This window comes from Urocitellus parryii, chromosome 6 (genome assembly GCF_045843805.1).
Source record: "Urocitellus parryii isolate mUroPar1 chromosome 6, mUroPar1.hap1, whole genome shotgun sequence".
In the NCBI taxonomy this organism is placed as follows: Eukaryota; Metazoa; Chordata; class Mammalia; order Rodentia; family Sciuridae; genus Urocitellus; species Urocitellus parryii.
In genome coordinates, this window is record NC_135536.1 from 12,654,992 (window position 1) to 12,667,883 (window position 12,892).

General features: G+C 55.2%; 1 protein-coding gene across 2 annotated transcripts in view; it reads left to right on the forward strand.

The window, feature by feature from the left end:
* The first annotated feature begins 786 nt into the window (after nt 1–786).
* Nucleotides 787–12,892, forward strand: part of Itpk1 (inositol-tetrakisphosphate 1-kinase) — a 134,893-nt gene continuing 122,787 nt past the window's right edge. For both annotated transcript variants that reach the window (XM_026394226.2, XM_026394227.2), the window contains exon 1: nt 787–1,014. In XM_026394226.2, coding sequence (XP_026250011.2) covers nt 920–1,014 — 95 coding nt within the window. In that variant the 5' untranslated portion in view covers nt 787–919. The remainder of the gene's footprint in view (nt 1,015–12,892) is intronic.

Below are 12,892 nucleotides of genomic sequence, written 5' to 3' on the forward strand. Positions count from 1 at the left end.
GGGAGAAGATCTCATTCCACGTTCCTGCTCCCCGCTGCAGTTGCACCGAATCGCCTTGGGGGGCTGACAACCGCTCAAGGGATGCGGGCGAGGAACGAAGCTCAGCGGCTTGGCCACCCCCAAAGGACAGGCACAAAGTGCCCACGCCACGATTCCCTCCCCTCGCCCACTTAACGTGTCAGAGCACTCGGCCAGGGCCAACCTAAAAGCCGTCCTCGCCTCCACCGAGACACACACACAGGCGCCCAACAGCTACCAGGGCCGGCGCTGCGCCTTTAAGAGGCGGCGGCGCTGCCCCCTGGCGGTCGCCCGCGCTTCCTCCGCGCGCTGCCCGGCGGCCTCCCGCGGCAGCCGGCCGGGCAGCGCGGGCGTCGCCGCCGGCTTCTCGGCGGGCTGAGCGCGAGGACGCGGCGGCCGCGGGTGAGGACCGCTGGCGGGCGGGGGCGGCCGCGTGCGCCCCGCCGGGTCTAGCTCGAGCGGCGGGGAGGCCCGGCTCGGGCGGCGCGCAGCCCCCGCCGCCGCGGGAGGGCGTGTTGCTCGGGCCTGCGCGGCGGGAGGGAGGCGCGCGGGCCGGGCGGGGGCGGCGTCGCCGAGGCCCGGCCTCCCCCTCTCGGCGGCCGGGCCCGGCGCAGCCCGCGGGCAGGCGGCGGGCGGCGAGCCCCGCGGGTGGCGGGGGCGGGCGGGCGCGTCGCAGGCGGGCGGGCCACCCCGCCGGGCCAGCCAGTGGCGCGCCGCGCTGAGCCCTCCTCCGCGGGCCGCCCCTCCCCGCCCGCGCCCCTCCCGCAGGACTGCGCGCCGGAGCCCGTTCCGCGTCCCCGCCGCCGGGAGGAGGTGCCCGCACGCTCGCGGCGCGCGCCGGCCCCGGACTCGGCCTGTGGGCGATTTCCTCCGGACCCAGGCTCCGCGCCCGAGGAGGAAGATGCAGACCTTTCTCAAAGGGAAGAGAGTTGGCTACTGGCTGAGCGAGAAGAAAATCAAGAAGCTCAATTTCCAGGCCTTCGCCGAGCTGTGCAGGTAAAGAGGGACGCGGCTCCGACGCCCGGGGACCCCCGGCCTCAGCCCGGCTCAGCCTCAGCCCGGCTCAGCCTCAGCGGTCGCTGGGGAGGCGAGGGCAAAACGGGAAGGAGCGGTGAGCGCGGAGGCTGCGTGCGCGGAGCCAGGTGGCCGTGGGGCCGCCGGCAGGTCGGAGGGGAGCGGTGGCCAGTATGGGCGATGGCTCGGACCGGAGCTCTCAGGTGCACTGTGCCTGGCCCCGAAGCCCCCAGCCGCGCGGGGAGCGCTTCTGGAGGCTGGCGGAGGTCCTGGGCAATCCGGGGGTCCGCGCTGTCAGCTGGGGGTTTGAGGGTACTTTCGCACAGACGTGTTTGTCTTCCTTGGTCACCTTCCCCGTAGTGGAGAAGGGCACCAACGTTTATGGGCCACCTACTACGTGCCACGCGTGTGCTCGGCTCTTGGAGCTGTCATTGCATATCACTCGGTTGAGCCCCATTGAAGCGAGCAGCAATACTTGGCTTGTATGTGGTGATTTGCTGTCTCATTAGAGCCTCACAACAGCCTTGCAAATTGGCCAGGGTGGTGATTCTAGGCCACGTGTCTGAGAAGGGGTACCGACCAGCTAGCGAGAGGGGTGGGGTACTTTCCTGGGTCCCTTGGCTTAGGAGTGGCTTGTGTAAAGAAGGGGCTGTGTAAATGTATGGCCTTCTGCCATCTGCTGGGTGCCCCCCTTCCACCATGCTCAGTGGTGGAAACAGCGTTCGGTAGATTACATTCTTGGTGAATTGCAGAAGTATGGAGTCTTGGGTCAGGTGTGCCTTGTCTTGCTCCACAACTGTGGCTTTGCCCCTGAAATACTGTTAAATTCCCTTTTCAATGAAAGCCTGAGAGGCTCTGATTTCCCAAGCCTTTTGCAAACTCCAGGTGGAAACCTTTGTTACGCAGTGTCTCCATTTGGTAGATTTGATTTTTGAAAATGGGCCCTAGTTGCATTTTTGACCCTGTTGAGTGCCCAGACATCTTGGAGAATGGAATAGTTGGGTCTCTTTATCCTTGGTGTGCAGGGCAAGGCACCGTCTGAATTGGCACATGCTGGCAGCACCTGGGTGCTCCTCACTGCTGTCCCCAGGGCCTTCTGCACCTCCATCCAGTGCAAGTAGCACAGGCGCTTTCTGCTGGTTGGCTGCCTCTCCCAAGCAGGCTTCGTTGGGATTTTCATGGCCAGCAAGGCATGCAGAGTGGCCCTAGGAGTTTATAAGGAAATCAGGAGGAACTCGGAGCCAGAGCTTTGACGATGGGATATAGGGCTTCTGGAACATTGAAAAAGGACATTGGAGTATTGCACCCCAGATACACACTCTTATGAAAAGGGTGCCCTAAACACTGAAGAAATTTGGAGAAGCCCCTGTGGCTTTCTGGAAGTCCAGTTGTGATGTGGGGCACCGGAGCTCCCCCTGCCGTCATCATGTAAGACTTGGGAGATCCCAGTTAACACTTTGCACCTTTTTTACTGATATGTGTTGTGTCACTCTTTCTGTAACCAAAGCTTGAGATTTGTCCTTGGGTTGGTAGGTTTTACTCAGTAATTAGCAGCTTCTAGTAAAAGAGTCCTGGCTGACTCAGGGCCGGGACCTCATGCCAGACCTGCTGGCTTGCCTTTCTTTTGGACCCCCCCCTGCCTTTGAAGGGGTAGGGGCTCAGGGCACCCAGAGGGGCAACTGTTATGGGGAAAATTGGGAGTAGAGTGTTAATTTTTGTAGAAGGGCTGTTGAGTTCAAGGTCTGGTTGCCTTCCTTTGTCCAAATATTGGCTTCAAAAAGAAGGCAAAGGCCTCTAGGCCATTCTAGAACCCCAGGAAGCCCACTCTGTTTTCATTACTGAAGCTTTAGATGTTTTGTTGGGTAAGCTTAAGAAGGAAAAGAAAACACCAAAAAGAGTTTTTGTTTCTTCTTCCACTTCCAGGGCAGTGCCCTCTGGTGGCCACGTTTCTATGCTGGCTGCAAAATCTTCCAACTGTTGGGATGGTGACCGGGGCCTATGCTGTTTTGTTTGGTGTGAATGTCCATGAGACAGTGTGGACGGTTGTTTTCATCACTCAGACTCTGAGGGTTCAGTCCTTCTGTATTGATGGATGATCAGTATTGATGGGTGATGAATTCTATATTGAAAAGTCCAGGGATGTTGGAGACGACTTGATGTTGCTCTGAATGTTTGGGGGCAGTGCCCTCACCAGAGGAAATTGCTGGACTGGACTGGGATGAGTTGTTTAGTTCAGTGTCAGGCCTTATAAAAACCTTATCAAGACAGGGAGAGGTTGTCTCGTCCAGCCTTGTTTTACAGATGTGGAAATGGGTGCCAGAGGGAGCAGACTCCATACTTCTGCTCTTTTCCTGTGCCTTCTGCATTGAGTCCAACCTAGTGACCTTGAGATGTGCTCAGAGAGCAAAGCCTTTCTTTCTGGGCACTTCCAACAGAAGGTGCCCTTGTTCTCTTCTCAGGGTCCAGCTGCTTCTGTTTTGTCCCTAGCTAGGGACACTTTCCTTGCAAGACTGAGTTGTGCCCTCCACAAGTGTAGTGCCCTGTTCTCCCAGAGGTCAATGCCTGTGGGTGGCATCAATAGGTGGTTGAGCCAAGTCCTGGGAAGGGCCCCACCTACATGAGGCAGGTACAAGGGCCAGCCCTTTCAGCTGTGAGGCCTGATAGGATGGGGCCTCTGGCCAGCCAGCAGATGAGCCTTGGAATCAGCTTGTTTTCCGTGGTACTGTTTGTTCCTGTTCCTCCTCTGTGTCTTCCCCTCTCTGTGGAGACACAAGGACATGGCTCTGGTTGAGTTCATTTTCCCCTCCCACCTGCCTCCCAGTTCCTAGGCTGGGACCACCTGATACCCTCTCTTTGTGGCTTTTTCAAGGTGCCTAGAAGAGGCCCCCAAGAAGCAGCAGAGGACTAAAGTTGTGGGTCGGACAGATTGGGAAATTTCAGGGAGCTTCTGTGTTTGTTTTGTCTCTGTGGTGCTCCTTTGGGGAATGCTGGCTGGCCTGGGTTCCTCTCGTTCATGTTTTCTGTGCCTCTCCATCAGCTTCTTTTCTGCCGGTGGAGCTACAGGAGGTTGTGACAGAGGCACGTGGCATCATGAAGCCCTCTGATATACCGTGTGGGTGAACATTGTCTGTCTTTACTATAACGACAGCTGATTTTTTAATGAGTTGCTTCTAAGTACCTCCTCGCATCTCATCCTTCTAGCAGCCAGGGGTGGAGAGATGGGGAAAATGAGACTCCGCATGCAGAAGGGACTGGCACAGCCTGTCGGAGGGCTTCCCTGAGCTCAGGCTGGAGCCTTGCCACCTAGAGTGCAGCCTCCTTGTTTACTAGGTGTCTCCTTGCCAGCTGAGGCCCAGCCATTGTAGAGGCTCAGCAGGAGAATGCCTGTGAAGTTCTTGTCTTCAGAGCACTCAGAATCCAGCTGGGCCCACTCTGCTTTTGGGACTCATGCTCAGGGAGCCATCTCAAACCATGCACGTTGTTTGTCTCTGCGTCTTTTCCCACTGGGGACCCATTTGTAAAGTTCCCAGAAGGCACCATGGAGTTCACTGATGCTCAGGCTAACTGAAAGCCTTCTAGAATCCATGCTTGGTGTTAGGCTGGGGGTTGGGGTACAGTGCCTAGAGCATGCCAGGGAGAGTAGGTGCTGTTGGGCCTATCCCTTTCCCTTGGGCCCTACATTTCTTCTTCTTTTTGGTAGTGCAAGGAATTGAACCCTGGGCCTTTCACATGCTAGATGAGCACTCTTCCACTGAGCTACCCACCATCCCCATTTTTTCCTTTAAATCAGAGCCATCCTGAGGCCACTGTGTTCCAGGATGGCTTAGCACTTTGGGCTGGAAGTCTTCCAGGAGATTCTGCAGAAGGAGAAAGGAGGCTCTTTTCCAGAATTCAGTGATACCAATCTGGGTTGGTATTTATTCGTTGATTTTAATGGCAGGATTTGCCACCATCTTGGAGGCATGGAGGTGGGAGGAGGTTCTGACTTAGGTTTCCTTTGTGTGGCACGTGGGGAATATCCATAACTCAACCTTGCAAATAAGCCTTTCCTGCCAGCCTCCTAGGGAGTAGACTGGACTTCTTGTCAGAGCAAATACCCATCTGGATGCAGAATGTTTTTGATGAGGCTGTGAAGGTTTCAGGCCAAGCTCTACAGCTGACTACCATGTGACACCCATTTGGTGGTGTTCTTGGATTTGGTAGTTTGCAAGTGGCCCTGAGGTCTGTGATGTTAGCTGATCATGGGGTGTGGGGTTTGCGGCTTCCCTGATGGTTCTATTTTCCTTTAATGCATGGCCCATCTGAATCCCACAGTGCCCACTCCTGCCCCCATGGACTGCTGTTCTCACCATTTTATGGGTGGGGAAGCTGAGAAAATTATTTGACTGCAAGGTGATACTCTCATCTTTTTAAGTGTGGAGATTGGAGAGTTTGTGCTGGACTTCCTGGAAATGCCCTTTCTGTTAGTGATTTAGAACAGGCTTGTGCTTGCATTTCTCTTCTGGTAGTGAGATGCAGGAATTCACATTGTTGGGGCTGACTAGGCATCACCAGGCAGAGCTAGCCTTATTGGCATGGGTGCCTCTGATCCTAAGCATTGAACCACTCTGTCTCCACTAGTTATTTCTCCCAGTGGACTAGCAGGTTTGGATTATCTAATAAAATCCCAGTGAAGTGCCTTGTAAGTACAGTTCCTGAGCAGCTGGATGTAAGCAGGGTTTCTGTCCCCATTTATATTTTGCATTTGGCTGGTAAGTTTACTTCCGAGGGTATGCTGTGGCACCTTCTTCCTTCCTTGGCAGAGCCACTGACTGAACCCCTAACCCCTTCCTGCATGAATTGGGCCTTGGAGAGCTGGCCTAAATTGGTGTGGTCTTGCTTTGGAAGGTGTTGCAGTCCTGGGAGGGAAACCCAGGCCTGGCATGTCCAGAGTCACACAGAGGGGCTATGGCAGAGGACGCCCTGCTCTAGTACCAGGGTTCCTGCCCCCTGCTCACTGAAGCCTCCTCTGGAGGTGGGACCCAGGGTGCACGCTGGAACAGGTTGTCCCATTCCCATTGGGCTGTTCAAATCCCTCTGGGCCTTGTCGTCTTGCTACAGGTCTCCTCAGAAAACAGCCTTGTGGCTGTGATTCCCCAGCAGGGCTTCATGGGCTTTTATAAGCCAACACAATGCAAGTTCTTAGGACACCCCCTTACCCCCAACTTTTAGGGGTTAGCAGGGTTGATCTGTTACTGGCTGGAGATTGGAGAAACACTTCCAGGAGGGAGCTCTCGATCCTGGCTCCCCCAGGCCCATGAACACTGGGTGCCCTTCTCTTTTAAACATCAGGGTGTCCCAGGGCATGCCTGCCAGCAGAGCCTACCTAATGGGCTCTGCTAACCACCAGCTGCCCCTGGAGAGTGAATCAGTATGCACAGTCAGGCCAGAGGCCCTCCCGGCTTCTGGAGAGGTCTTATTTTTCCTCCTTTTGCTCAAGTTGAAGCTTCAGTAATGCTTAGGGAACCCCAGTGGCTGGGCTTGCTCCTTCTCTGTCTATTTGTGTTCACTGTCTTGTTTATTGTCTGTTTCACTTTTAAAAAATAGATTCCGTGAAGGTAGAGACTTGAGCGGTTTTATTTATTACTGGAACCCTGTCTACTACAGGCACATAGGAGCTGAAAAGTTTGTCCTGCTGGTTTTGGAAGCCTTTTCCATGTCCCTCTGGCTTAACCAAAGCCTCTTGTGACTCCGCATCCTCTGGTCCAGGAGGAAGCCTCTGGCGTGGTGGCGGGAGGAGCAGGTTGGGGAGCTTGTGGGCCTTGTTCTTTGATTTGCTCAGCAGCTCTCCAGCATCTGCCTCAGCACCCTGTGCTGTGTGCTGGCCTCTGCCTCTGGAGCCTGGGAGAGGAGGGTAAGCAGCCTCAGATGCACTGGACACACTCAGGGTGCAAGCAGAACCAGGAAATGTGCAAACCAGAGAACTGTGGTGGGGTGGCTGCCACCACTTAGCATTCTGTGGCCTCTCTGAGGAGGTGGTGTTTAATGAGAGGACTGAGAGCTCCCTGAAGAAGCTGAAGGGTGGGCAGTGTTCACTGTCTGACTGCCTTGGTCCTGGGCTCTGAGTTCCACATGCACCCAGGGGAGCCACTGAGGGAAGAGGTAGCTCTGGTCATGACTGCAGGCTTTAGAGAGGTGGTCAGAGGAAGCATGAGGGTGTCCATGCTGCGTCTGTTCCCTGACAGTGGAGAAGGCCTGGAGGAGCTGCAGCTGTGCTCTGGACTGAGGATCAGACAACGCACTTGGTCTGCCTTGAGTCTAGCCTTTTTGTTCAGGGAATAAGCAGCTCTGGACCTTGGGGTGGGTGGGCCCAGGTAAGCTGTCATTTCTCAGAGCCAGGCTTAGGCCTCAGTGCCCTGGGGGGGGGGGTGGGCAGATGCCCCCAACTGATGGCTGGTGAGTGTTCTGGGATGGTCGTTAAGCCACAGTGCGCCAGGCTGATCCCATCAGGACTTTGGGCTCAGGGTTTCTTCATGAGGAATAAAATGGTGGTGGTCTGTTATATTCTCTCTGCAGGTGAACAACTGATGCTTGTTCTCCTTGGCAGTCATTTGTCACTGCCTAACAGTGCTTGCCCAACAGAAGGCACAAGGAACACTGATGAGAGCGGCATGTCCTTGTGCCCAGCCCTCCTCAGACATGAAGCTCTCAGGGGAAGGGACTGTGGTCTTTTTGTGGAGCACCCTGAAGATGCTTCTGGCAAACTCAAAGTGCTATTTCCTAAGTGTGTCTCTCGACCTCACTCCAAAACTGTCAGACATGGGAAGCACTGAGTTCAACAAGGCTGATCCAACACTGCAGGCTTCTGGGGATGGGGATCTCCAGGAGGGTGTTGCAGAGCTTTCCAGGGAGGTCTCTGTCCCCAGTGCTCCTGGCTGCACAGTGTGGATTCCCGACTCTCTCCTCAGCACTTGGGCTGGAAGACCCTGGAGGGAGCTCCATCTGGCCAGGCAAGGCAGGGTGCAGCTGCTGCCCAGCTCTTCCTGCTGGTAGCTGCCTTTGGGAAATCCCTTCTCCCTACCTGTTAGGATTTCTTGCCTCCGGCTTCTGGTTTGCTATAGAGTACTGAACGGTGGATCTGGAGGCTTGAAAGGAGCTAGTTTTGCATGGGAGACCTTCCTGGGACCACTCTGTCTAGATTTGACCCTGATTTCAGGCCTGGACTGGGAGGGGCACTGGTGCAAGCTGAGGTGTTTTCCTCTGCAGTTTGTGCTGTGAATGCATGGATTCCTCGGCTGCTATCTGCCTATGGCCTGGGGAGGGCCCAAGTTGGGACTGAAGGACACGGAGCTTGTTAGGTGGCTGCTGGGCCTAGGAGGGCTGTTTTACTTCCCCTCTGCTCCTTTGCCCAATGGCTCATGCCAGATCTCAGGGGGGAGAACCCACCATGGGCCAGGCATGATTGTAGATTGGAAACATACCCTCCAAGATGGTAGTGTGTGTCCATTTGCTAGATGAGAACTGAGGATCAGGGAGAAGCGAAATGACCACTGTGAGTGTCGGAGCTGGGATTTATTCTCAGGGCTGGCTGACTCCTGAAACCATGCTGTCTTTTTCCTGCCACTAAGGCATGGCACTCAACTTCAGAAGAAAACCAAAGGTTCTTTTTTGGGCATCTTCTGTGTGCAGTTGTTGGGCCCACCACCCAGTTAGGTGGTGGGTGGCTGAGATGGCAGTAAACTCAGCTTGAGACTTGGCCACCTGGCTGCAGGTGCCTGGGCATGTGATCCACCTCGCTGGCTTCTGCTCCTGCATCGTGCAGTCCAGTCCAAGTGGCATTGCACCCTGGGGCTGTGAGCACAGTAGTGCCTGGTCAGTGACAGGAGCCCAGCCTGCCTTCTCTTCCAGGGTGGGCCTGGGGTCCCAGGCGTCTCTGGTGGGAGCCCAGCCCAGGCAGCAGGTAGCTCCCCCGCAGTCTTTTTTTTGGGTGTCTTCCAGTGCCACTGACCAGCTCACTGGTCTCCGGGAGGACTGGGGCAAGCGAGGTAGGTGGGTGCAGGGGTGCAAGGAGATCTCTCTGTGGCAGTTTCACTTTCATTTCTGCTTCACACCCTATTTCCACCCAGCAGCCAGGGCTGGGCTGCTGAGGTGAGGAAACATCTGGTCCCCACACTGGGGCATCCACACTGGGGCACTGTTCCTACTGCTGGTGCCTGTGCTTATGCACCCCCGGAAGGGATCTGGGGTGGGCCTAGCATCTTCTTTGGAAAGGCACCCCACTCCTTCCTTCCCATGCTTACACACCGAGTGCCTGTTGGGTGCGGGGAGCTCCTGGGTCAGGGACGGCTGGTGAGTGTTCTGGGATGGTCGTTAAGCCACAGTGCGCCAGGCTGATCCCCATCAGGACCTTGGGCTCAGGGTTTCTTCATGAGGAATAAAATGGTGGTGGTCTGTTGTCTTCTCTCTGCAGGATGGACTTTCCTCTGTGCCCTGCATCCTCACTGCCTTACATGAGTGGGACAGTGACTCTGGAGGACTGTGCTGTGAGCCCCGAGCTGTAGAGCCTGCAGGGGTGGCTTAGATTAGAAGCTGGTCTTGCTGACCCTAAAGCTGACTTACTTTAAGATTTTATGAAAAAGAAAGGAGATGCTGGCTCTCCTGTCAGAGGCTTGTTGTCGCTTCCCTAGAGTGGCCTGGGCCACGGTGTAGAGTCCAGTGTGAAAGAAGTTCTGTTTCCTACACCCAGTCCTTACCTCGACCCTGTGTTCAAGGAGATTTGGGTGCCCAGTGCCCTTGGCTGCTTTGCAATGGGCTGAAGCTGTGGGGTGGGGTGGCAGGTCCTGGCCCAGCTTCTAGCCTTGTAAATAAGCAGGCAGGGTGCCCCTGCTGGTGGGGAACGTGCTTCCTGAGCTTGAGGATCCCACCAGGTGCCTGTAGCAAAACTGCCGAGTTGTCCCTGGGCTGCGAGATTTTAAGTGGTGCAAGTGGTTTCTGTCAGTGGACCTTGGTTGGTAGCCCCCTCCTGTCAGGGCCTTCCCTTTAGCTTTGCTAGGAATTCTTTGCTTTTGGGATGCTCTCCTGGAAAGGGTTGGGGGAGTGGGTGGTTGTCATCTTCCCTAGGGCAGCCACTGGGATGTGGGTAGTTCTGGTGTGCCTTTGTATCAGCAGCAGGCTGGGATTGCCCAGAAAATGAGACCTTGTAGATGGCCGCAGACCTGGTCCCACTACTGTGTCCTCTGTCCTCTCCCTCTCCACTAATCAGCAGACATGGTGAGTCATCAGGGTAAGGTCAACCGGCTAAGAGGCAAGTATGGCTGATTCCTGCAAGCCGTGGGTGATAGGTTATAACAGAGACCTAGTGCCACTGGATCTTGTGATAAAGGGTGAAGGATTGACTCCCGTAAGTGCTAAATCCTCGGAGGGTTCTGGCTTTGAGCATAGGTGAACTCAGGGGCTCAGTGCTGGTCCTTGGACCTGTGTCTGTGCTCTCCTGTTCTCTCCCACCATGGCTTCGTTCTCAGGCCCATGTTGTGGTGCACCATGAGTGCTCACAATGACCTTTACCCTGGGCTAGCCGCTGTGCACTCTCTCTTATGATCTGTGCCACAGTTCTGTCGGGTGTGTTGTACCCCAGTTTCCTAACCAGACTTGCTGGGGTTCCCACAGCTAGTGGTTGGCTGAGCTGAGATTCAGAGCTGGGCAAGTTGGCTCCAAGCCAGTACCCTAGGCCCTAGGTGCACAGGGACCTGGACTCATTCTGATTTGTCAGCCTCAGCCAGTGCCTGTCTCTGCACTGGGGTGGGCTGGGTGTGGAGCTAGGCGAAATCTCCAGAGGGAAGCTGGGAACTGTTCCTGGAGGGAGTGGGGTGAATGTGGCAGCCAGGGGGAGGTGGATGGACTCCCTGGTTCTGGTTCCAGTGGCTGGTGGGGGCCAGGGGGAGAGCAGGGACTGCTTTCTATGGCTTCCAGCTTTTTACAGGGATTTCGAAGACCAGGGTAGGGGCCTGAGGGTGTACATGTATTGTCCAGGACCAGGACACTGTTCCCAAGAGGAAAGGGGAGAGTACCCCCACAAATTGGAGCCGAATGTGAGACTTCTGCCTTTACCTTTCTCCTCAAATAAACCCGGTTCTGGCTTATTGCTGTGGCCAGGCCAGCAAAGGCAGATTCTGAGGGTCTTGGCCCAGAAGCCAGGTGGGTGGGCATCCTGGAGAAAGTACTGCCCCCCCTACCTTGGAGGGTGGCATTTTCCAGGGCCTGGGGATAGGCTCCCTGGGGCTCAGGGTGAAGGGTGATGTCTTCTCTGCCTTGCTGTCTCTGTGGGGAACCTTGGTGTTTTGACACTGAAGTGTTTTGGAGTGAAACAGTCTCCTGTTATGTAAACACAATCAGCCTGTTGCTGCTTGGCCCTGTCCCCACTCAGGGAGAGCTGAGGTCTCTTTTTGCCAGGATGCTGAGGACTCTGTGAGCCAGGAGCAGCTGTGGCTGATCGATTGGGGGGTTCTTGGAGCTGGAGGGAGCGCTGGTCCAGGGAGGGCCTCTGACAGGTCCATGACTTGATTGTAGCCATGTGCAAAGCCTGTCTCAGCTGAACAGGCCTGGTAGGAAGTGTGGGGAGGACACCCTGAGAGTGTTTCCACCTGGATGGGGGAGGAAGTGGTCATTGGACGGCTGCTGGCCACTAACCCAGGCTGTTACAATCCTCAGGGCCAGTCATGAGGGCGCCAGGCAAAGAGAGTTGACCAGAGGCTGGGAGAAGGCTCATGGCAGTTGAGCCTGGCTAGGAGTTTGGGTTCCTCAGGGTCCCTTCTGGAGCCAGTGGGAGGATGAGGAGAAACTGCTCAAGGCCTCTTGCCTGAGGCTTGCTTGGCCTCTGGGGGGTGCCTCTGCTTGTTGGTCCAGATTCTTAGAGGCTTGGATCTCTTTAGGGATGGCCATGTCAGGGCAGCTAGGTAGAGGCAGTGCTGGTGGGAAAGCTTTGGGAGGAAGGACTGCTCAAAGCCTTCCCCTTTGCTGTGGTCACCATGGACAGCAGGGCTATTCTGACCTTTGTCCTCCCCAGAGTAGCCTCTTGGGTCTTTAGGAGCTGTCCAGGGAGGCAGGGATTGGGATTGGAGAGCTTGTGGGCCTGCACTTATGTCCGCATGCAAGGGTCAAGCTCAGGTCCCTGGGAAATGAATTTGCTGCCTGTCAATTCCATTAAGCCGGTAGGACTGCTGAGTGGACGGTGGAAAGACCACAGGGAAGTGCCTGGGTCTGTTGTGTGAAACTGTGAGGGGTCTTCTGTCTATCTGCTGATGAAAACAGCACTGGAAATGGAAACAAACTTGACAAGTTTGGAGACCTGACCCATAAAATTGCAGAAGTCTGGGCTGGGGCTGGGCTCAGCGGTAGAGCGCTTGCCTAGCATGTGTGAGGCACTGGGCTTGATTCTCAGCACCACATAAAAATGTGATAAATAAAATATAGATATTGTGTCCATCTACAACTAAAAAAATAAAAAAATTGCAGAAGTCTCAGGGGCAGGCTAATGATCAATTTGTGAATAGCACTAGATAGCTTCTATTAAAAAGTAGTACTGAGCATGATTGCAGAGCACAGCACATCAGGGGCATGAAATGAAAAGCAAGTGTCCCTCTCGCCAGCCCAGTCTCCAGAGGCAATGTGTTGCCACCTTCTTGTGTGTTCTAGACCTGTGCTGTCTTTGTACAGGCAAGCATGTGCACGCGTGCATGTGCACACACACACACACACACACACACACACACACACACACTGTGGCTCTCCTGTGCTAACTTTTTCATTTAACAAAGCTTATAGATGATTCCATATTGGCACTGACTTTGAGCTGTCAGTGGCCAGGAAATAATGTGAATATAGC